A 22,262-nucleotide genomic window follows, 5' to 3' on the forward strand; every position below is an offset into this window, starting at 1 on the left:
GCTACATTAATTAGAAAGAAAGAAACAATATTTATTTATTTATTTCGTAGTAAAATAGAACACTAATAATGAAGGAAAAATACAACTGCGTATTCATTTTAAATTAATTGAGTATAAAATTAGTTTACAAACATTCGTGTATTTCACAGAAACTGTTTAGTGTCAAAGTGTAATTTTTTTTTATTCTCTTTTGTTTCAATTTCGGCCATCCATAATCAAAACTGTTGCCATTAGGCGTGAAACGTAACTAACGAAATAGAGTAACTTTCGCACTTATTATGTTAATCTATGATAATGTTCATTCAATCCACTATGTAGTAGTAATTCTATTGGCACGTCAAGGTATTCAACGTTCAATTGCAACATCCCATTGGAAGATTAAAAAATATTCTGATGGGTCTTAATTATCAATTAACCCATACCTAGGGCGTGACCTTACGTCACAGTCCGCGATGCACCGTGATCTCTTGGCCCCTGCACCGTGAATCCGTGACCTTCTGGCCCCTTGATAATGCACCCACTGGTCTAGTATTATCACTGAGTCATATGTTTGTCAATGCCCGACTTGTGAGAGAATGATTTAATATGCTTTTTATTCGATTAGATCCATCCATCAATAACGATATGTTGTCAGTTGATGTTTGTAGGGGGTATGCCTGATGAAATTCTAGAAGATTGACCTACTTTTGTACAGTTATGCAAGAACAATCGGGTTCGAAAAGGGTAATTCTGGTGCTTAACATCGAAATCTTTTTAACAAATTCATTTTTCCTCAATGATCGATTATCAATCTGTGTTTGGAGCATCTATTTTTCTGCGAAGTCACTAGCAGCTCAGTTGGCAGCTTTTTGTATGGTCTGGTACATGATCCGACACAAAAAGTATTTGGACATCACAATCAATGGTCAAACAGGTTTTTTACATGCTCTATGATATTTTTTGGGGTATGTGGTGGGGTACACATGCGACCATTAGGCTTTACTAACTCGTGGCTAGCATGGGGAATGTAATTCTCCATTTGCCTTCCGTACATTTGAGGGCCGTGCTCCTTCAGTGGAGACATAATGACATGATGATTATGACCAATGATCATCACCGCTCTTCCAGCCAGGCCAGACCCTGGAGAAGGACATGGACATCCGGGACCCTCCGTCCACCAACCTCAAGTTCGGCTGGATCAAGGGCGTGCTGATGAGGTGTCTTCTCAACATATGGGGGGTGATGCTGTTTCTTAGGCTGTCCTGGGTGGTTGGGCAGGCTGGCGTGGGTAAGTGGTAATATAGTAACCACTATTTTGAACTTTATAGTCTTGTGTGAAGGTCTAAAAATAATGAGATTTGTACTTGCATGTCCAATAAATTAAAGCTAAAAAAATATATATCCTTACGTCATGTCAAACACAGCGCCGGCGCTATAACGCAACGTCAGACTGATCCCTAGTGCCGTTTAGGTACGAATTCTATTTGGCGAATCCTTGAGGGTTGTAACTACACCCCTGGCAAACCTCCGCTGTGAACCATGACAGCGAAATATAAATCTCTGCGTTTATTTCGCCGCATTGCATTAGCAAATAGTGCGGATGTTATCGCAAATGTGTATTGAAATCGTTTCGCTATCATGGCTTTGCTGTTAAGGTGTGCCAGGGGCGTTAAGAGTTTACCAATTTACCATACGCTGTACAATGTTATCATCACCCAATTTTGTCGTTGTTTTTGTCTATATTTGCCATCTTATGTCGTTTCAATAGGTACAACAGAAATGTACAGTATGTTTTCGACTTATGTAAGTTCAAGTCAAGTGGTCGTAAACCTATTAACGTGTTTGTCGGTGGTTCGGCAGCGCAGTCCATCCTGCTGATCCTGACCACGTCGGTGGTGACCACCATCACGGCGCTCTCCATGTCGGCCATCAGCACCAACGGGGTTATTAAAGGAGGTAATTAAAAATGGTCTTTATTACACTTCATTAGAACTTATTCATTTGGTTCTCCCTACTGTGTGTGTTTTTGAAAACCTCTGTACCCAAAGTTGTGTATAATTAATTAAATGTTAGCGGGCGCAAGGACAAGACCGCAAAAGGAATGTACAATGTGAAGGATGATAAGTTATGGTTCTATTTTCGTCTGACAAAGTACGTGGATAGTCCAATATCGGTTTAACTTTTTCCTTAAGTATTAACTTTAAGGGATAAACTTGCCCTTTACTGCTTGAAGTTTTTGTTGCAGCATATTTATGCATAGGTAGGCCTCTATTCGTAGAACCGAAGCGGGAACGAAAGGTGGGATTGGTCCCATTTTTTTGAAAAAAAGCAGGTTGGGGCAATTTGGAGATTTACATAATGAAGTGTCACGAACGTCTTTAAAACTTCAGTTGATGCGTTATTACATGTAAAGTGATTAAATGACTATGAATGTGTGGTCAAATTCCAGGTGGGACCTACTACATGATATCGCGCTCTCTGGGCCCGGAGTTTGGAGGGTCTATAGGGCTGATATTCTCCATGGCGAACGCGGTCGCGTGTGCTATGTACGTGGTCGGCTTCGGCGAGTCGCTCATCACGCTCATACCAGAGTCGGCTTATATGGTCAGCAAGAGCTGGGTAAGTCATTATTATCAGCCTTATTTCTATGTGGTTGGAGTCCACTTCAGGATGTAAAATGCAGAGAAGAGCCGTAGAACAACGCCTTTTTCATTCAGCAACTGCCAGCTACCTTCGTACTACATGATATCGCGCACACTCGGGACACCTCGGCTACTCTAAAACGCTGTTTACGTGAGAGGGGAAGAGAGGAGAGAGGGATGGAAACATTCGAACTTCGAACCACGTTTTACCCTGCTGAGTTCGGCGGGTCCATAGGGCTGATATTCTCCATGGCGAACGCGGTCGCGTGCGCAATGTACGTGGTCGGCTTCGGCGAGTCGCTCATCACGCTCATACCGGAGTCGGCTTATATGGTCAGCAAGAGCTGGGTGAGTCATTATCAGCCATATTTCTATGTAATTAAAGTCCACTTCAGGATGTGAAATGCAAAGAAGAGCCGTAGAACAACGCCTTTTTCATTCAGCAACTGCCAGCTACCTTCGTACTACATGATATCGCGCACACTCGGGACACCTCGGCTACTCTAAAACGCTGTTTACGTGAGAGGGGAAGAGAGGAGAGAGGGATGGAAACATTCGAACTTCGAACCACGTTTTACCCTGCTGAGTTCGGCGGGTCCATGGGGCTGATATTCTCCATGGCGAACGCGGTCGCGTGCGCAATGTACGTGGTCGGCTTCGGCGAGTCGCTCATCACGCTCATACCGGAGTCGGCGTACATGGTCAGCAAAAGCTGGGTGAGTCATTATCAGCCATATTTGTTGGTAATTAAGGTCCACTTCAGGATGTGAAATGCAGAGAAGAGCCATAGAACAACGCCTTTTCCATTCAGCAACTGCCAGCTATTTTCTTACTAAAGCCTGGTCCGTGAGCACGTAGAATCCCGTCCAATGACCCCAAGCTGCCCATCCTTGTCGCTCGCACGTAATTATGTTGCTGTCGTGCTCGCACACTCACTGCGGGCGCGCGTTGCACAGTCGCGACAGCAATATAATTACGCGCGAGCGATAAGGATGGGCAGCTTGGGGCCATTGGACGGGATTCTACGTGCTCACGGACCAGGCTTTACATGATATCGCGCTTACTCGGGACACCTCGGCTACTCTAAAACGCTGTTTACGTGAGAAGGGAAGAGGGGAGAAAAGGATGGCAACATCTTTGAACAACGTTTTAGCCTGCTGAGTTCGGCGGGTTTATAGGGCTGATATATTCTCCTACGTGGTCGGCTTCGGCGAGTCGCTCATCACGCTCATACCGGAGTCAGCTTATATGGTCAGCAAGAGCTGGGTGAGTCATTATTATCAGCCTTATTTCTATGCGATTAGAATCTACTTCAGGATGTAAAATGCTGAGAAGAGCCGTAGAAACAATGCCTTTTCCATTCAGCAACTGCCAGCTATCTTCTTACTACATGATATCGCGCTCACTCAGGTCACCTCGGCTACTCTAAAACGCTGTTTACGTGAGAAGGGAGGAGAGGAGAGAGAGATAGCAACATTTGAAACTTCAAGCCACGTTTTACCCTGCTGAGTTTGGCGGCTCCATAGGGCTGATATTCTCCATGGCGAACGCGGTCGCGTGTGCTATGTACGTGGTCGGCTTCGGCGAGTCGCTCATCACGCTCATACCGGAGTCGGCTTATATGGTCAGCAAGAGCTGGGTGAGTCATTATCAGCCATATTTCTATGTAATTAAAGTCCATTTCAGGATGTGTAATGCAGATAAGAGCCGTAGAACAACGCCTTTTCCATTCAGCAACTGCCCTCACTCGGGACACCTCGGCTACTCCAAAACTCTGTTTACGTGAGAGGGGAAGAGGGGAGAGAGAGATAGCAACATTTGAAACTTCAAACCACGTTTTACCCTGCTGAGCTCGGCGGGTTTATAGGGCTGATGTATTCTCCTACGTGGTCGGCTTCGGCGAGTCGCTTATCACGCTCATACCGGAATCCGCGTACATGGTCAGCAAGAGCTGGGTGAGTCATTATCAGACATATTTCTATGTGGTTAAAGTCCACTTTCCTCCAAGTCCTCGGCGCAGGACCAGTCTTTGTGGAAATCCTTGGGGGAGGCCTCTGTCCAGCAGTGGACGTCTTTCGGCTGAAACGAACGAACGAAAGTCCACTTCAGAATGTAAAATGCTGAGAAGAGCTGTAGAACACGACTTAACGCCTCTCCCATCCAGCAACTGGCAGCTTCATATCAGATCATAAGTATAAAAATATCAATTTCGTCGACACTTGACGGATGACTAACTTGAGTTCGCATCGCAGGTAAAGTCAGCGTCAAATAGTTCGTGACACGTAAAATAAAATAAAATAAAACACGTCTTTGTTACACTTGGAATAAAGTTGTGTTATCATTGCCACTTTGAGCCATCAACAGTTGAGGATTTGATTCCAGCTAGAGGCACGGACTTAAGCATGTATTATGTTTATGCATTTCTTCACAATTAAATCGTTTTATGAAAAAATATTGTATACGTTGCAATTCAAGTTGTAAGTGTAAAACATTTTTTTTTAAATTTTATTGGACATTTTACACTACGCTTCTAGTCCAAACTAAGCAAAGCTTGTACTATGGGTACTAGACAACGTAAATGTAAATTAAATCCTCAATGCACTACTGCTACTTAAAATAGCATTTGGTATTTAATTAATAACTTCTTTGTTTCCTCTAGGATAACCACATTTCTATCTATATTGAGGAAAATCAATCGATTAGTGCCAATTTATAGAACCGACTTCGTATCGAAAGGAACAAAACAGACCAAAAATAATCATACAAATGCGTGTGTTTATTAAATTTCGCAACCGCGTAGAGTGGACGCGTGCCGTAGATAAAGAGATAAGGCGAACGGAAATAGACCCTTGCGGTATTCCTATAAATATGTACTGCACATGCCCTTGTAGTGGATACGTCGAAGGTTATGAGTTTATGATTCAAAGTGCAAAGTTATTTCATTGATGATAATAAAATAATAATTTAAAGACATAAGAAGTCTTAAAAAGTTTACTCGTCTTTGTAAACGCTTGAAAAAGAGTCATGCGCTGCTTCTCGGCACTGACCCATTTATTGTCACGAAGCAGTGGTAGAGTTAATACTGGGACGTGTAAAAGTGCTTTTTAAAAGCCTACTTGCAAAAATAAAATAAGTATTTTAACATACCTAAAAAACCACAGGTTAAATAGGTTAAAAAAGGAAGGGATTCGATTTTTTCGACTGAGCGCGTTTGGCTTGCACTTGGCCGGTTTCTTTCATGTCTCTTATCACGCGGGTGTAGAGCAACTAATAATATCACGTATTATGATTATGTACCTACTTGTTTTAGTAAGTTATATTTATGTTTTATCACAACTTCCTTTACCACTAACCGTACCGCATTGCCATAAAGTTGTTGTTACCTTCCCTGTCATAAAATATCTAGGTATAGTTCATAAACATTGACTGTGTGTTGAAACGTCCATTTAAACATTGAAATTCTACAAATAAGAAGACAGTAGTTAACTGTTAGTTCTTCACGTTTTCACACTAAACCGCCTTAAGCAGCTTCAAGTAGTTCTGATATAGTCAGCTTCAAATAGTTCGTGACACCTAAAGTGGTCAAAAGATTATGGCACAACTTAATTCCAATTGGTTACAAAACGTGTTGCGAACTTATTGTCCACTTTGGGTGTCACGAACTATTTGACGCTGACTGTACACTTTGTGTAGGAAGGTGAGGTTTGAGTGAAAAGCCGTTTCCATAAATTCACTTTTTTGCCAGGTCTACACAGTTTAGGTTAATTACAGCACAAATGGAAACTACGTACGACAATGCCGGAGTAAGAGATGCGATAAGATCGAACGAGTGAATGATATATGAATGATATATTTGACCTGGTATGAACGAAGGGAATGAGTTCCCCATACACATCTTCATTCCGCTTTTCAAAAGTGATCCGTCTACTCATTTGCCTCCTGTTCCATGAAAAAAATATTTTTATACTCTTTACAAATAAAAAAATGAATTTGACTTTGATTAGTTATTTGCCCATCTTTCCCCCAGGACCAAGCGATATACGGCTGCATCACCATCGTCCTACTAACTGGCATCGTGATCGTCGGCATGGAGTGGGAGGCCAAGGCGCAAATCGTGTTGCTGGTCATCCTTTTGGCGGCCATTGCTGACTTCTGCATAGGATCCGCCATCGGGCCCAAGAGCGAAATAGAAGTGTCTCAGGGCTTCGTCGGATATAACAGTGAGTGCCCATGTTATCATCATCATTTCAGCCACAAGACGTCCACTGCTGAACATAGGCCTCCCCTAATGAGTTCCAGATTGGCCTCGACTAAGATCGACTTATGTTATCAGATCACACATCATTATTTGGCTAGGTTGCCAAATAATGTTGGTGAATCGATAGTTAGATCAAAACTCAACGGTCGTAAATCGATCGAATCGCGCCGGTAATATTGTACGTATGGAGTGGGAGACCAAAGCGCAGATCGTGTTGCTGGTCATCCTACTGTCCGCCATTGCTGACTTCTGCATCGGATCCGCCATCGGGCCCAAGAGCGAAGTGAAAGTGGCTCAGGGCTTCGTCGGATATAATAGTAAGGACTTATTATTTATTATTAAGGTTGCTGAAGTATCCGAAGGATCGTCTTTAATCCAGTAATAGGACTTATCCCACTACTGCAATTTCTGTATAGCCAGGATCTACAGCAAGGCCTCCAATGAAACCCTACCAGTGAAGGTTGAGTAGTCCCGAGGGATAGCGAATTTTTTTGGAACCCGCAACGAATTTATTCAGAAGAATGTAGGAGTTTGAAATATTGTATCGACTTCCCTCCATTGCAAAGCGACTTTTTACTCACTAGACACCCTAAGCATTTAATAAAGGAAAATGCAAAATGTATTATAAAAAAAGCGATTACATGCAAATGATGTTTTCTGGTTAAAAAAGCAAGAGTTTGAATTAGTCCGTCGGTTCACTTATAAAAAATAATCGACAAGTATTTTTCGCTTTTTCAAACTAATGAAAATTCACGCAGCATTCAATAGTTCACGCAGAACTTCTTATTTGATTGAACGGAATTACTTGTTTGATTGACAAACAAAAATATACGTGTCCAATATTTTTTGATAATGGAGACGGACTAAAAGTTATGAACTGTGTATTTTTTTTGAGAGCGGAGTTCTGGGCCCTTGCCCAGAGTGCCCAAAGGGAAAGAGGGGCCTGGTTGAAGTTCGTTCGTTCGTTCGTTTCAGCCAAATGACGTCCACTGCTGGACGAAGGCCTCCCCCAAGGTTTTCCATAAGTATCTGGTTGAAGTATCTGCATAATATTTATTTATTTACATACATAATCTTCATCATATTCGCACAAAATATAACAGAAGACAAACTCCATACTAAACGCGCTCGAGCCACGCACACATAGACACCGCTCTAGCAAGACTGTCTTGGACGAATGCGAGCGCGACGTGGCGCGACAGACGTTCGCCACACGTTCGCTGTGGTTCGCTTGAGTCACGCGCCGGTCAACCGCCTGTGATATTATTTTGTTTTGCGAAATTGACGAAAATGAGTAAACAGAAAAAGTCGTATTATAATTGTTCGGTATTTGGTTGCTTAAACTCATCATTAAATACCGAATTTTTGTTTTTTAAATTAGCAGTTGATTCGGGGAGGTAAGTAAGTTATTTATTTGAATTTCAATTTAAATTGAAAGCCAACTCAATTATTAGGAATATCAAATTGTTTTAGAGAGGTTTTAGGAATTATTGGATAACTAGCTTTTGCCCGCGACTTCACCCGCGAAAGCCAACTCAATTATTTGGAATATCAAATTGTTTTAGAGAGGTTTTAGGAATTATTGGATAACTAGCTTTTGCCCGCGACTTCACCCGCGTGAAATTTAGTTTGTCACAGATCGTCATAAATTATAGTCATATATGTTATTCAGGGTATAAACAATAATACTGTAAAGTTACATCAAAATCCGTTCAGTAGTTTTTGCGTGAAAGAGCAACAAACATCCAGACATCCAAACTTTCGCATTTATAATATTAGTTGGATAATAGTGTCACTCAACTAAATACTACTTCTTTCTCGTGTATTTGTTTGCAAACTATTACTATAATAACGTACTAAATATAAATAAGTATACGTGGATATTTGTCATAGTATTAAGAGTAACATTTTTCTATCTTATCGAAATAAACGCAACACATGACAAGACAACCCTAGCGCGACGGCCGAGCGTGCGAGCGAGAGAGGTATGCAAAGCGAGGTACATACATGAGTTTACCTTCTGTTATATTTTGTGATATTCGTTTCTCAGTGTCGGTGCTGCGCAGCAACATGGGCCCGGACTACCGCTACTTCGAGGGCGTGGAGCACAACTTCTTCTCCGTGTTCTCCATATTCTTCCCCGCTGCTACCGGCATCTTAGCTGGGGCTAACATATCTGGCGACTTGAAGGTAGGATTCAACAATGTCACCTTAGTATTAGATCTTATTACTTCGAGAATAAGATACAATAAAAGGTGTAGAGATTAAATATGTTATTAATTGCCTGGGCCTGCATGGGCCTCATAAGAAGGCTCAAGGTCACCCAAAGGGCGATGGAGCGGGCCATGCTTGGAGTTTCCCTGCGTGATCGAATCAGAAATGAGGAGATCCGCAGGAGAACCAAAGTGACCGACATAGCTCGCAGAATTGCTAAAACCAAGTGGCAGTGGGCGGGGCACATAGCTCGTATAGACGATGGCCGTTGGGGCAGAAAAGTTCTCGAGTGGCGACCACGGGCTGGAAGACGTAGCGTGGGCAGGCCTCCTACTAGGTGGACCGACGATCTCGTAAAGGTCGCGGGAAGAGACTGGATGCGGGCAGCGCAGGACCGTGCATTGTGGAAAACCTTGGAGGAGGCCTTTGTCTGAAACAGTGGACGTCATTTGGCTGAAACGACGACGACGACGATGTTATTAATACTTTTACATAGCCATCTACTTTCAAACATAGTAAAACTTGTACTATGGAAACCAAAAAACCGGTATTTGCGATGCGTTGCCGCGTTGTAAGAATGCCTACGCATAAAGCAACAGCAATGTCGTCGTTCGAAAACTAAGTGTGCTGAATAAGCGTTATTCTTTTTATTTTCTAATTTATTCTTACTAACATCAACTATAAAAATGTTTGCAGTTAATCAACCAAAATACCTGTACCTACTCCGACCAGTAATATTTTATTTCTTCGGAAAATATACAGTGAAACAATAATAGACTAAAAACGACTGCTTAAGAAACTATACACCATTTACATGTTTTATTTATATTCAACGTTAAACAAGTTTGCTATTGTCTGTTATCGTTTTTGTGACCTTAAAGATCGTTTCTATTCTCTATTATCTTTCACAGGACCCCCAGAAATCGATCCCCAAAGGCACGCTCCTCGCGATCCTTCTCACGACGTTATCGTACGTACTCATCGCCGTCGTGGCCGGCTGGACGGTGCTGCGCGACGCGTCGGGCGACGTGGCCGACGTCGCGGGTTGGGCTATGGCGGACTGCGCTGCTAATAGAACCTGCCAGTACGGATTGCAGAACAGCAACGATGTGAGTTATTAAGTCAAGGGGGAGAGAGAAAGAGAGAGAGAGAAAGAGAGGGAGAGAGAAAGAAAGAGGGAGAGAGAGAAAGAGAGAGGGAGAGTGAATGAAAAAGCGAGTGAGTGAAAGAGAGAAAGCGAGTGTGTGAGAGAGTAAGAAAGCAAGTGAGTAAGTGAGAGAGAGAGAGAGAGATAGATGGATAGAGATAGAAAGTGAGAGAGAGAGAGAGAGATAGATGGATAGAGATAGAAAGTGAGAGAGAGAGAAAGTGAGAGAGAGAGAGAGAGAAAGTGAGAGAGAAGGCGAGAGAGAGAGAGCGAAAGAGTAAGAGACAGACAGTATGGCCTGCAAAACAGTAGTGACGTAAGTTACTTAGATCCTGGCTACACAAGGGTTGCAGCAGTGGAAACGTCTGGTAATGTATAATAGTCCCATAAGTTACTTGACGCGGTCACTGCCTTAGAGGACCCCCTACAGTCGACCCCCAAAGGCACGCTCCTCGCGATCCTGCTCACGACGCTGTCGTACGTGGTCATCGCCGTCGTGGCCGGCTGGACGGTGCTGCGCGACGCGTCGGGCGACGTGGCCGACGTCGCGCGTTGGGCTATGGCGGACTGCGCTGCTAATAGAACCTGCCAGTACGGATTGCAGAACAGCAACGATGTGAGTTACTAAAAGTGAGAGAGAGAGAGGGAGAGAAGGGGAAAGCGGGAGAGTGAAAGAGAGAGCGAGAGGGAAAGGGAGAGAACGAGTGAGAGAGAGGGAAAGCGAATGAGAGAGCGAGAGAGAAAACGAAAGTGAGAGAGAGAGAGAGAAAGCGAGTGAGAGAGAGAGAGAAAGCGAGTGAGAGAGAGAGAGAGAAAGCGAGTGAGAGAGAAAGAGAAAGCGAGTGAGAGAGAGAGAGAAAGCGAGTGAGAGAGTGAGAGAAAGCGAGTGAGAGAGAGAGAAAGCGAGTGAGGGAGGGAAATACATATAGTATAATATGTATATATACATATAGAGAAAGCAAGAGAGAGAAAGAGTGATCAAGAGAGAGAGTAAGCGAGAGAGAGAAAGCGAGTGAGAGAGAGAGCGAGAGAGTAAGTGACTGAGAGTGAGAGAAAACGAGAGTGAGAGATAAAGGGAGTGAGAGAGAGAGACAGCGAGTGAGAGAGAAAGAGTAATCAAGAGAGACAAAGCGAGTGAAGGCGAGAGAGAGAAAGCGAGTGAGAGAGAGAGAGCGAGAGAGTAAGAGACAGACAGTATGGCCTGCGAAACAGTAACAACGTAAGTTACTTAGATCCTGGCTACACAAGGGATGCAGCAGTGGAAACGTCTGGTAATGTATAATAGTCCCATAAGTTACTTGACGCGGTCACTGCCTTAGAATACCCCCTACAGTCGACCCCCAAAGGCACGCTCCTCGCGATCCTGCTCACGACGTTATCGTACGTACTCATCGCCGTCGTGGCCGGCTGGACGGTGCTGCGCGACGCGTCGGGCGACGTGGCCGACGTCGCGGGTTGGGCTATGGCGGGCTGCGCTGCTAATAGAACCTGCCAGTATGGATTGCAGAACAGCAACGATGTGAGTTACTGAGAGTCACGAGAGAGAGAGAGAGGGAGAGAAGGGGAAAGCGGGAGAGTGAAAGAGAGAGCGAGAGGGAAAGAGAGAGAGTGCGTGAGGGAAGGAGTGAGAGCGAGAGAGAATGAGTGTGTGAGAGAGAGAGAGCGAGTGAGAGAGAGAGAGCGAGCGAGAGAAAAGCGACTGAGAGAGAGAGAAAGCGAGTAAAAGAGAGAATGCGAGTGTGAGAGAGAGAGAGATAGCTAGAGAGAGTAATCAAGAGCGAGAGAAAGCGAGAGAGAGAAAGTGAGTGAGAGACAGATAGCGAGAGAGAGCAAGAGAGAGAAAGAGTAATCATGAGAGAGAGAGAAAGCGAGTGAGAGAGAGAGAAAGCGAGTGAGAGATAGATACTTAGCAAGAAAGAGCAAGAGTGAGAGAAAGAGTAATCATAAGAAAAAGAGAGAGTAAGAGAGAGACAGTTTGGCCTGCAAAACAGTAACGACGTAAGTTACTTAGATCCTGGCTACACAAGGGTTGCAGCAGTGGAAACTTCAGCTAAGGTAGAATAGTCCCATAAGTTACTAGACGCGGTCACTGCCATAGGGGAGCCCCTACAGTCGACCCCCAAAGGCACGCTCCTCGCGATCCTGCTCACGACGCTGTCGTACGTGGTCAACGCCGTCGTGGCCGGCTGGACGGTGCTGCGCGACGCGTCGGGCGACGTGGCCGACGTCGCGGGTTGGGCTATGGCGGACTGCGCTGCTAATAGAACCTGCCAGTATGGATTGCAGAACAGCAACGATGTGAGTTACTGAGTGCGGTCAATGTCATGAGAGAGAGAAAGAGAAGGAGAAAGCGGGATAGGGAGAGGGAATGAGATAGAGAGGGAGAGGGAAGGAGAGAGATCGAGAGGGAAAGAGAGAGAGAGTGAGTAGGAGAGAGAGAGTGAGAGAGAGAGAGACAGAGCGAGTGAGAGAGAGAGAGAGAGAAAGCGAGTGAGAGAGAGCGAATGAGAGAGAAAAAGAAAGCAAGTGAGTGAGAGAGAGAAAAAGAGAGAACGAGTGAGAAAGAGAACGAGTGAGTGAGAGAGAGAGAGGGAGAGAGATAGAGAGGGAGAGAGAGGGACAGAGAAAACAAGTGAGTGTGAAAGAGTAAGCGAGTGTGAGAGAGAAAGCGAGTGTGAGAGAGAGAAAGCGAGTGAGAGAGAGCGAATGAGAGAGAAAATGAAAGCAAGTGAGTGAGTGAGAAAGAGAGAGAGAGAGAGAGAGAGAGAGAGAGAGATAGATAGAGATAGAAAGTGAGAGAGAGAGAAAAAGTGAGAGAGAAGGCGAGAGAGAGAGAGAGCGAAAGAGTAAGAGACAGACAGTATGGCCTGCAAAACAGTAACGACGTAAGTTACTTAGATCCTGGCTACACGAGAGTAGCAGCAGTGGAAGCGTCTGGTAATGTATAATAGTCCCATAAGTTACTTGACGCGGTCACTGCCATAGAGGAGCCCCTACAGTCGACCCCCAAAGGCACGCTCCTCGCGATCCTTCTCACGACGTTATCATACGTACTCATCGCCGTCGTGGCCGGCTGGACGGTGCTGCGCGACGCGTCGGGCGACGTGGCCGACGTCGCGGGTTGGGCTATGGCGGACTGCGCTGCTAATAGAACCTGCCAGTACGGATTGCAGAACAGCAACGATGTGAGTTACTGAGCGCGGTCAATGTCATGAGAAAGAGAGGAAGAGAGAGAGAGGGCGAGAGAAAGAGAGAGGGCGAGAGAAAGAGAGAGTGAGAGAGAAAACAAGTGAGTGAGAGAGAGAAAGCGAGTGTGAGAGAGAGCGAGTGTGAGAGAGAGAAAGCGAGTGAGATAGAGAGAGAGTGAGGAAAAAAAGAGAAAGCGAGTGAGTGAGAAAGACAGAGAGAGAGCGAGTGAGAGAGAGAGAGACAGATAGCGAGAGAGCAAGAGAGAGAGAAAGAGTAATCACGAGAGAGAGAAAGCGAGTGAGAGAGAGAGAGAGGGCGAGAGAGTAAGAGACAGACAGTATGGCCTGCAAAACAGTTACGACGTAAGTTACTTAGATCCTGGCTACACAAGGGTTGCAGCAGTGGAAACGTCTGGTAAACTGGTAAGGTAGAATAGTCCCATAAGTTACTTGACGCGGTCACTGCCATAGAGGACCCCCTACAGTCGACCCCCAAAGGCACGCTCCTCGCGATCCTGCTCACGACGTTATCGTACGTACTCATCGCCGTCGTGGCCGGCTGGACGGTGCTGCGCGACGCGTCGGGCGACGTGGCCGACGTCGCGGGTTGGGCTATGGCGGGCTGCGCTGCTAATAGAACCTGCCAGTATGGATTGCAGAACAGCAACGATGTGAGTTATTAAGTCAAGAGGGAAAGAAAGAGAGAGGGAGAGAGAATGAGAAAGCGCGTGACTGAAAGAGAGAGAGCGAGTGTGAGAGAGAGAGAGAGAGAGAGCGAGTGAGAGAGTGAGAGAGAGCGAGTGAGAGAGAGAGAGAGAGCGAGTGAGAGAGAGAGAGAGCGAGTGCGAGTGAGAGAGAGAGAGCGAGTGAGAGAGAGAGAGAGCGAGTGAGAGAGAGAGAGAGAGCGAGTGCGAGTGAGAGAGAGAGAGAGCGAGTGAGAGAGAGAGAGAGAGCGAGTGAGAGAGAGAGAGAGAGCGAGTGAGAGAGAGAGAGAGAGCGAGTGAGAGAGAGAGCGAGTGAGAGAGAGAGAGAGAGCGAGTGTGTGTGTGAGAGAGAGAGAGCGAGTGTGGGAGAGAGAGAGCAGTCGACCTCCAAAGGCACGCTCCTAGCGACCTAACAGGATCTGCCAGTATTGCCTGCAGAACAGCAACGATATAAGAAGCATGTAGCGCATTAATTTGGTTTGCAGGCCTTACCAGGCCTGGCTCACTCCGCGCGGTACATCCGATAATTACCTACAGCGAAGCGCCCCGCCGGCGGGTATTATATCAGTCGAGTGTCACGCGCGCGCCCGTCAGGACGCTGGCGCGTTGTAGTATGTACCTAATTCTATGATCGAAGTATTATTTAAAAATGGACATAAATAGAAAGAAATATTGTGCGGCGTTCGGGTGTTTAAATTCGAAAAGAAATCTACACCGGATTTATATTTTTTTTCGCTTCCCAAAGATGCTGAAAGGTATGTTGGCCATGTAGGTAATCAATAATTCTTAGGATAGTAGTATAGGAACCTAACCTACCATGACTACTGCTCAGAATGCGTTCGTTCGTTACAGCCAAATGACGTCCACTGCTGGACAAAGGCCTCTCCCAAGGTTTTCCATAATGAATGCGTACTTACCTACATACGTACCTCATTACATATAAGTAGATTAATTAATTTTTCACTAGACAGCAACCCTAACAGCGTAAGAAGAGTTCAGAGGCACGCGATAGAAAGAGATAAAACTTGTAGGTGAATAAAATTGTAGGTACGTAGTGCTGTGCGAGCTGAATTCCACTGTATCGCGTCGTAGCAAGACTCGCATTTATTTAAATCGTCTTGCGGAGTAATCCTTCTGTACCTGTACTATTACTTATTCTGTGGCCTTACGCGGGATAAACTTGGCCTTCCTTGATTGAGTTTCTTATTCGTGGTTAAGTTGTAAATAGCGGGACAAACTGGGGGTTCACTGGCTGGGTTTCTATTGACTGTCAAGGTCATACGAGTTGCAGTGATGGGTACGAGAAATGAGTAAAGTCCCTAAAATGTCATCAATGCTGTGGCATTACGATTAATCCCTTAGGGATGGTCATGTATTTTCAGGCAGAGCAGGATTTTCAATTAGTTATTTTCTTTCCAGGTAATTCGCTTAGTCTCGGGATTCGGACCTCTGATATACGGAGGGTGCTTTGCTGCGACACTGTCTTCAGCTCTGGCATCGCTCGTGTCCGCGCCTAAAGTGTTTCAGGTACGCATTTCGACCCGTTGTTCTCTATTTCCATTGCTTTATAAACTTTATTATAGATGACCCACGCTGAACTGTCCCACCAAACTCAATGAAAGGGGGGCGCTACCATCGTTCAACTATATGGTTTCCAACATGGCAAAAATCGGAACCAGCGATCCGGTATTGACGGTGGCGCCCCGCTGTCAATGTCATGGAAAGAACAGTTCAGTATTTTGGAACTATACCTCAGCATCACTCGTGAAGTGGGCCAAATAATCGAAGTTAGATAGTGTAGACACGCACTTCACTGCAATTTCAGCAACCTACGATTGTTATCGGTATTGCGCCCGAATCAAAGGTTTAGGTTTGATTAGGCGTTTTGAAGTTTAATCACGAAGTGTCTGACTACACTATTCGGCTAACTTCGATACTAGCTAGCGCTGAAGCGAGTAGTGTAGCTGCGATATTACTTGAATAAAAGGTATAAAATCTATTGAGCATAATTGTTATTTGTATTGTCAGTAGTCAAGGCGAGAAACCATTCTCAGATACCTTGTAAGTAGGTAAGAAATGTTATTTTGTAATACCTCCCATTTCAGGCGCTGTGCCAAGACAAGCTGTATCCATACCTAGAGTTCTTCGCTAAGGGCTATGGGGCCAACAACGAGCCGGTGCGTGGATACGCTCTTACCTTCCTCATTGCGACCGCTTTTATCCTCATGGGTGAGTACTCGTTACATTCTGAACCAATTTCCTACCATACAATCATCATCGGTGGGTAATTTATTTTGTTTTCACTGTTTCACTATAGGAGCATGACTTTTTTATTATCAAATGCAAACGAGGGCCTGCACTCTCCATTTGGATGGATTTACGAGGCCTGATGTTCCCATAAACGCCATTTGCAACATCCACGGACAGAGTGGGAGTAGTCCTATTCTGTAAGCTTACCCCCTTATTACAAAAAGTTAGTCTCAGTTTGATCCCTGGGTTAAATTGACATTTAGTATGGAAATGTCATTTTAAACCAGAGTTCGTCCCGGGTTCAACTTTTTTGTATATGCCACGCAATTTTGTATACCCATTCTTATAAGATACATCATACAAGAATGCGTGGTAAATTCAGTGAACTGCTCCTGAATCAAATGTACCTACTACTGCTTTTTCTATTTATTTATATTAACCGGCAGACAGTGGTGACTGAGTTTGTTGCGGCGCTTCTTCTCAGCACTTGCCAAATGTTGGTCTCGAAGCGCTGGTAGGGTAAAAAGATTATGAGACATGTAGAGGCTCCTTAAGAGCAAAATGACGATTTGTAAGAACTATTTATTAGTCTAAACAAATAAAGAAATTTTGACTTTGACTTTGACTTTGTAATAAGGCCTTTAGTGTTTACATCAAAAATGTCCTCACTAGTGAGCGCGTTTAAAAAATATATGAAAACTTTAGTTCTTGAAAGTTTCCGCTAGGGGCGCTGTACAATCCGTCATACATTTAATGTAATTTTTTTACGCGCTCACTAGTGACGACGTTTGATGTAAACTCCAGTTCCTCCGTGGTTGAGGATTCCGGGTGAAGCTCGCTTCCACCTTCGGCCTGATCGTCACTTACCATCAGGTAAGATACAGGCCAAGAGCTTCCTCGTTGTGGAAAAAAAAAAAAAACTCACACTAAGTCCTCTGTTCTGCCGGCGTCAGACGGCTTTATTGTTTACTAAATATTTCTAAATAATAATTTGCGTTTCTATTTGCAGGCGGTTTGAACCAGATCGCGCCTTTGATTTCCAATTTCTTCCTGGCGGCGTACGCGCTCATCAACTTCTCAACGTTCCACGCCAGCCTCGCCAAGCCGGTCGGCTGGAGGCCTACCTTTAGGGTAAGAGTATACAACAGTACGTTTCTCTAGAAACTTCCTGCCCCGTACAACCAAACTGTGGAATGGACTGTCGTCTGCGGTGTTTCCGGACGGATACGACCTGCAAGCTTTCAAGAGGAGAGCGTTTCTTCACCTTAAAGGCCGGCAACGCACCTGTAACGCCCCTGGGTCTGCGGGTGTCTATGGGCGACGGTAATCACTTACCATCAGGTGATCCGTCTGCTCGTTTGCCTCCTGTCACATAAAAAAAAATCATTTTTTTTATTCGGAAACTAGCGACCGTGGATCCCGTTTTCCGCGATTTCGTACGCGTGGATGGGTGGAGTTTCGTAAAATCCTTTCTTAGCGGATGCCTACGTCATAACATCTACCTGCATGCCAAATTTCAGCCCGATCCGTCCAGTGGTTCCATTCCGATCCACAGCCCAAGCTGTGCGTTGATAGATCACTATGTCAGTCAGTCAGTCACCTTTAAGTTATATTTAGATGCTTTGCGTATACTCACTGGTTTATTGGGACGACCAGTGGGTTATGTGGGATTCTCCCCGCTAGGGCCCACTTAAGGCCAAAGGGCGGGTTCGACTTACTAAACCCGATGGTGTCCACCGGAGCTCAATGAAATAGAGCCGCGAGTTATTGACCTAAACTGGACATTTGTCCGCAGCTCCATTTCAGGCTTACCGACTTCGAAGGGTCCATCAATCCCCTCATCCAGTAATTTTTATCCCTCTTTTTATCCCTGGTGAACCAGGATCCCCGTCCTATCTTATCAAGTTATGGTCTGCTCCATGCCGCTGCTCAGTCAACTCTAATAATCAAAAAAGAACAAAGCGTGACCCTCTAACTAAATAAATGGGCCCGGGTAAACGCTCTTCCGGGCCCCGTTTGAGAGGCATTAGACTTATCCTGTATCGCGGCAGATGTCCAGACGGCTACCGGCCCCCCTCAGTTGACCCAGCGTACAAAAATGTGTAGCCTGATGTGTTCTAAACTGTACTTTGTGTCCATGCAACAGAGTTTAAAATCAACCATCTGCAAATTGTCCTACAGTTGTACAACATGTGGCTGTCGCTGGTTGGCGCCATGGTGTGTGTGGGCATCATGTTCGTGATCTCGTGGGTCACGGCGCTCATCACCTTCTCGTGTCTGCTCGCGCTGTACCTGCTCGTGTCCTATAGGAAGCCTGGTGAGTGACATTTGTAAAGCTGGGCGTATCGTTGTACAACATGTGGCTGTCGCTGGTTGGTGCGATGGTGTGTGTGATCATGTTCGTGATCTCGTGGGTCACGGCGCTCATCACCTTCTCGTGTCTGCTCGCGCTGTACCTGCTCGTGTCCTATAGGAAGCCTGGTGAGTGACATTTGTAAAGCTGGGCGTATCGTTGTACAACATGTGGCTGTCGCTGGTTGGTGCGATGGTGTGTGTGATCATGTTCGTGATCTCGTGGGTCACGGCGCTCATCACCTTCTCGTGTCTGCTCGCGCTGTACCTGCTCGTGTCCTATAGGAAGCCTGGTGAGTGACATTTGTAAAGCTGGGCGTATCGTTGTACAACATGTGGCTGTCGCTGGTTGGTGCGATGGTGTGTGTGATCATGTTCGTGATCTCGTGGGTCACGGCGCTCATCACCTTCTCGTGTCTGCTCGCGCTGTACCTGCTCGTGTCTTATAGGAAGCCTGGTGAGTGACATTTGTAAAGCTGGGCGTATCGTTGTACAGTCGCGGAATGAAAAGGTTCGTCACCTTAGTGTCGGTTTTCGCTTGCACTAGGTACTGTAAGAGTCAAACCTGCCAACATAACAGTGCAAGAAACAGTCCTGCTAACATTTAAATAAATATGACGTTTGCTAACGAATAAGGTTTTGCTTGTTTATTTTTCTATCCCATCAGTGCAATGCAATGATGACATTGACCAATTGACAATAGTTTTTTTTTAATTTAATAGAAATAATAATGGCAGGTTGAACCAACAAGAAGGTTTTAGTTTATCAATCATAATAATCTTCTTGACAAGATAAATCGTCAAACAACTTTGATCTGAATAATTTTGAACCTTAGTGACGAACAGTTAAAGATTATTTTCTCTAACTCGAGATTATTCTGTAACATAGTTTCAAAAGGTAATATGTACTCCCGATTCGTTGAAGGAATCAATTTGAAAACTGACGAACCTTTTCATTCCGTGACTGTACAACATGTGGCTGTCGCTGGTTGGTGCGATGGTGTGTGTGATCATGTTCGTGATCTCGTGGGTCACGGCGCTCATCACCTTCTCGTGTCTGCTCGCGCTGTATCTGCTCGTGTCTTATAGGAAGCCTGGTGAGTCACATTTACATAAGATAGATAGATAAAGCCTGGTCCGTGAGCAAGTAGAATTTTGTCCAATGACCCCAAGCTACCCATCCTTATCGCTCGCGCGTAATTATATTGCTGTCGCGACTGTGCGACGGGCGCCCGCAGTGAGTGTGCGAGCGCGACAGCAACATAATTACACGCGAGCGATAAGGATGGGTAGCTTGGGGTCATTGGACAAAATTCTACGTGCTCACGGACCAGGCTTTAGATAGATAAATGGTTTATTTGCAAAACACATTGACACACAAGAAGCAAAAAGTAAGATTAATAAACACAGGCGTAGCAGGAAAGATATAGTACATTACAAAGAGTAAGAAAGAAAATCCTGCGCCCTAAGGTATAAGTGTGCCGCAGCTATGCAAAAAAGCAGAGAGCTCAGTGTAGACACTGCTCTAAAATGAGCAGAACACTGATTTTCAGCTCTTGCTTTAAAAAAAAAAGAAGGAAGACGCACGAGAATGGTAGAGAATAAGGTGGTGAAAATGTTGCATAAGCTGGGCGTATCGTTGTACAACATGTGGCTGTCGCTGGTTGGTGCGATGGTGTGTGTGATCATGTTCGTGATCTCGTGGGTCACGGCGCTCATCACCTTCTCGTGTCTGCTCGCGCTGTATCTGCTCGTGTCTTATAGGAAGCCTGGTGAGTGACATTTGTAAAGCTGGGTGTGACTTCTGAGCCAGAGGGGGTAATCTGACTCAGTAGTTTCATGGTATCTTTTTTGTTTTATTATCCACAACGAGGAAGCTCTTGGCCTGTATCTCACCTGATGGTAAGTGATGATCAGGCCGAAGGTGGTAGCGAGTTTCACCCGGAATCCTCAACCACAGAGGAACTGGCTATCTTACCTCTAACTGCCGGAACACAACAATGCTGTTAACATTGTTGTTATAGCGACATACTTAGGTAAGATGGTGGTAGCTAGCCAGGCGGACTTGGAACAAGCCCTACCACCAACCAAATCGAACAGAAAATTCTGCCCCCACTGCGAATCGAACCCGGGACCTCTGCGTCTGAAACAGGTGGTCAGATCCAATCCACTTACAAACTGCGCTCGAAAAACGCACACGTACACCGCTTGCGGACACGATATCTCGGACCGGTTGAGACACCTATCTATGTTTCATGGTTTGTGCAAAAGTTGGATGTATCCAGATTTTAAGCCAGAGGGGGCAATCTGACTGTGTGAATTCACGCTTGTCACACACAATGTTCTCATGTTCTCGACAGTTTAAACGTGGAGTCTGCGACATTCTACGCTTTATTACAAATGATCCACTCAAATCTCCTCCTCCACGTTCTAATAAAAACCCTCACATTTGGGGACACCCTCCGTTATAGAATGCTGTTGTTTTCCTAACAATAAAATAAAATAAAAATATACAAAAAAAATAAATAATGAAATTGTTCCCTAAAATAAATCACATTAAAAGCTAGAACTACACAAACTATTTTGTTATCAGATGTAAACTGGGGATCAACAACTCAGGCGCAGACGTACAAGACGGCCCTATCTGGAGTCCACCATTTGAACAAAATCACAGATCACGTTAAAAACTACAGGTAACATTGATTGAAATCACCTAATCATCCATGTTTTTAGAAGTGCACAATCATATGATTGACAATCCAAAATTTTTGAATAATAAATATAACTATGTGTATGTTTCAGACCTCAGATTCTGGTGCTGACCGGCTATCCTGCAGAAAGACCCATCCTGACTGATTTCTCGTATCTCCTTACTAAAGGACTCTCGTTGATGCTTTGCGGACACATAATACAGGTTTGTATCCTACTTCAGTTTCATGAAGTTTATTATCCAAACTTCTAAAGTGACATTCTACTTATTTATAAAGAAAATTAATTGTTAATTTCGACCGATTCACTTCGATTTGATTCGATTGTTGAAATCGAAAGTCCATCTCTTGCCATTCGATTAACGAGGCTTTAAACTGGCTGAAATGATGGAGTGTTCGTTCATTTCAACTAGAAAAATTATCATGGTCATTATGGTCAAGTTTCTACAACGATCGGTCCTGCATTGACCGCAGGCGCTTTCCGCGACTCACCAAATTATTTGCAGATAAATTGGATGACGCAAAACGGATCTAGTGCATAAACTACCGGATTGCATTTTCACGGATTTGGATCGGACGTAGTGTGAGACCGCTCTAACTCTTTCGGCCCGTGGTCACCATTGAAGAACTTTTCTATGAACGATGATAGTAAATCGTGTATATTATGTGCAGGGCCAAACCAGCCACCGCGCGCGCGAGGCACTAAGCAGCCGCGCGTACGGCTGGTTCGCCAAGCGCAAGATCAAGGCCTTCTACGGCCTCGTCGACGACGCCGGCTTCAAGGACGGCGCCAGTGCGCTCATGCAGGTAACAGCTCGATC

At 44.9% G+C, this 22,262-nt stretch overlaps 1 protein-coding gene across 1 annotated transcript in view; it reads left to right on the top strand.

The window, feature by feature from the left end:
- Positions 1-22,262, top strand: part of LOC135079572 (bumetanide-sensitive sodium-(potassium)-chloride cotransporter-like) — a 43,793-nt gene that overhangs the window by 11,035 nt on the left and 10,496 nt on the right. The window contains exons 4-17 of the mRNA XM_063974224.1: positions 1,108-1,267; positions 1,840-1,935; positions 2,429-2,598; positions 4,731-4,733; positions 6,649-6,841; positions 8,930-9,069; positions 10,005-10,202; positions 15,552-15,659; positions 16,238-16,361; positions 17,392-17,513; positions 18,564-18,699; positions 21,327-21,426; positions 21,536-21,647; positions 22,114-22,248. Of these exons, the coding sequence (XP_063830294.1) occupies positions 1,108-1,267; positions 1,840-1,935; positions 2,429-2,598; positions 4,731-4,733; positions 6,649-6,841; positions 8,930-9,069; positions 10,005-10,202; positions 15,552-15,659; positions 16,238-16,361; positions 17,392-17,513; positions 18,564-18,699; positions 21,327-21,426; positions 21,536-21,647; positions 22,114-22,248 (1,797 nt within the window). The remainder of the gene's footprint in view (positions 1-1,107; positions 1,268-1,839; positions 1,936-2,428; positions 2,599-4,730; positions 4,734-6,648; positions 6,842-8,929; positions 9,070-10,004; positions 10,203-15,551; positions 15,660-16,237; positions 16,362-17,391; positions 17,514-18,563; positions 18,700-21,326; positions 21,427-21,535; positions 21,648-22,113; positions 22,249-22,262) is intronic.

Source organism: Ostrinia nubilalis, chromosome 16 (genome assembly GCF_963855985.1).
Source record: "Ostrinia nubilalis chromosome 16, ilOstNubi1.1, whole genome shotgun sequence".
Taxonomy (NCBI): Eukaryota; Metazoa; Arthropoda; class Insecta; order Lepidoptera; family Crambidae; genus Ostrinia; species Ostrinia nubilalis.